Source organism: Charadrius vociferus, unplaced genomic scaffold (genome assembly GCF_000708025.1).
Source record: "Charadrius vociferus isolate BGI_N301 unplaced genomic scaffold, ASM70802v2 scaffold1545, whole genome shotgun sequence".
Lineage (NCBI taxonomy): Eukaryota > Metazoa > Chordata > Aves > Charadriiformes > Charadriidae > Charadrius > Charadrius vociferus.
In genome coordinates this window covers 21,258-22,754 of record NW_009648471.1, presented here as the reverse complement: position 1 = coordinate 22,754, position 1,497 = coordinate 21,258, and the positions used below count along the sequence as shown (strand labels likewise).

General features: G+C 53.0%; 1 protein-coding gene across 1 annotated transcript in view; it reads right to left on the bottom strand.

Moving 5' to 3' along the window:
* Positions 1-208, bottom strand: part of LOC104287009 (zinc finger protein 250-like) — a 13,268-nt gene extending 13,060 nt beyond the window's left edge. Inside the window, 1 exon segment of the mRNA XM_009885659.1 lies at positions 121-208. Within this exon segment, the coding sequence (XP_009883961.1) occupies positions 121-208 (88 nt within the window).
* Positions 209-1,497: the final 1,289 nt, after the last annotated feature.

Genomic DNA, 1,497 nt, shown 5'->3' with positions numbered 1-1,497 from the left:
GCCCTCCCCCAAGAGGGATCCCGGGGCTTCGGCCCCCGGGAGCCATCTTGAGCAGAGCCCTTCCTGGCAGCAAGGGGAAGGCCGCGGCCATCTCGCCCCGCTTGCCCCCACCGCCCTCACAGGAGAGGAGGAAGCCGCAGCCATATTCCCTCTCTCTCCCCTGCCTGAGGGCGAGGCCGCCATTTTGGAAGCGGGCACCGGTCGCCATTTTGGAAGCGGGCGCCTCTCCTCTGAGGCAATCCCCACCCGCAGGCCCTGAATCAACGGGTTTTCACCCCAATTTCTGCCCTCCGTAACCCCATAGTAACGTCTCCCGCAAATATATCCTCTCCCGGACAAATTTCACCAGAGACAGTGAGGGAAATTTAAAGAAAAGGAGAGAAATAGCGGCATTGTATCCTCTGTCCTCCCGCAGCAAGAGGGACGCTCCCAATAGGGACTGTAAATCTGGGGAAGGGCGACTGCATGGGTGCAGGGAGGTTTTTTGGGTTATTTTCCCCCAAATTTAGGTTTCTCGAGATGATCTGTGACAGGGTGGAGAGGCCGACGTGGTGGAGAGGCCGATGCTGTGAAAACCACCCCAAAATAAACCCCTCTCCCACCTTCCTGCCAGAAAACTCCCAGTTCAGTGACCGCCACCCCTGAAAAAAATGATTTTTGAAGGGAAAAAAGGAAAAAAAAAAAAAAAGGTCCACAGGAAGCTCCTCCAACTTCTTTTTTCACAAAATGTAATCCTTTACGCTGGAAAACCCGGCTGCTGGCTGAGGGGCGAGTGAGGCCAGGGCAAAAAATGTGCCCCTTTTCACAAAAAAAACCACTAATTTTGAGGCAAAACGGGCTGCCTTGGGGGTTTGCTGTGACCCAGGGCAGCTCAAAACCCACTTGGATTTTCTTAACAACAACAACAAAAAAAAAAGGTTTAGAAATGATAAAAAAGCAAAGCCAGGCAAGCCACCCGCTGGCCTATAGCGCCGTTAAGGCTTAATTATGATCATGAAGTGGCGATTTAAATTAATTAAACGCCGCAGGGGTGGGTTTTGAGCCCCCACATGCCCTCACCTCCCCCCCAAGTGTTGCTGGTATTGGGGTGAATTAACCTGATTTAGGGGCATCCCTGAAAATATCCCTTTGCTCTCGTCTGGTGGCGAAAATACTGGTTTTAGCAATTATTAATATGGGATTTAAGAGTGTATTATAGGCACTGATGATTTCCCCCCTCCTCCAGCATCCTATAAGGACCCAAACATCTGGGCTTCCCCGACCCACACCTCCCCCCGGGCACCCTATAGGGTCTGAGATGCGCTCTCCCCCCACCCCAACAATCTATAAGGACCCCCCCCCAGCACCCTATAGGAACCGATGCATCCACCGAACACCCCCCAACACCCTATAGGGATGCAGACCTTCCCCCTGGCACCCTATAGGGACTGAGCTGAGTTCTCCCCCAACCCCAACAACCTATAAGGATCCCCCCACAGGCACCCTATAGGAACCAAT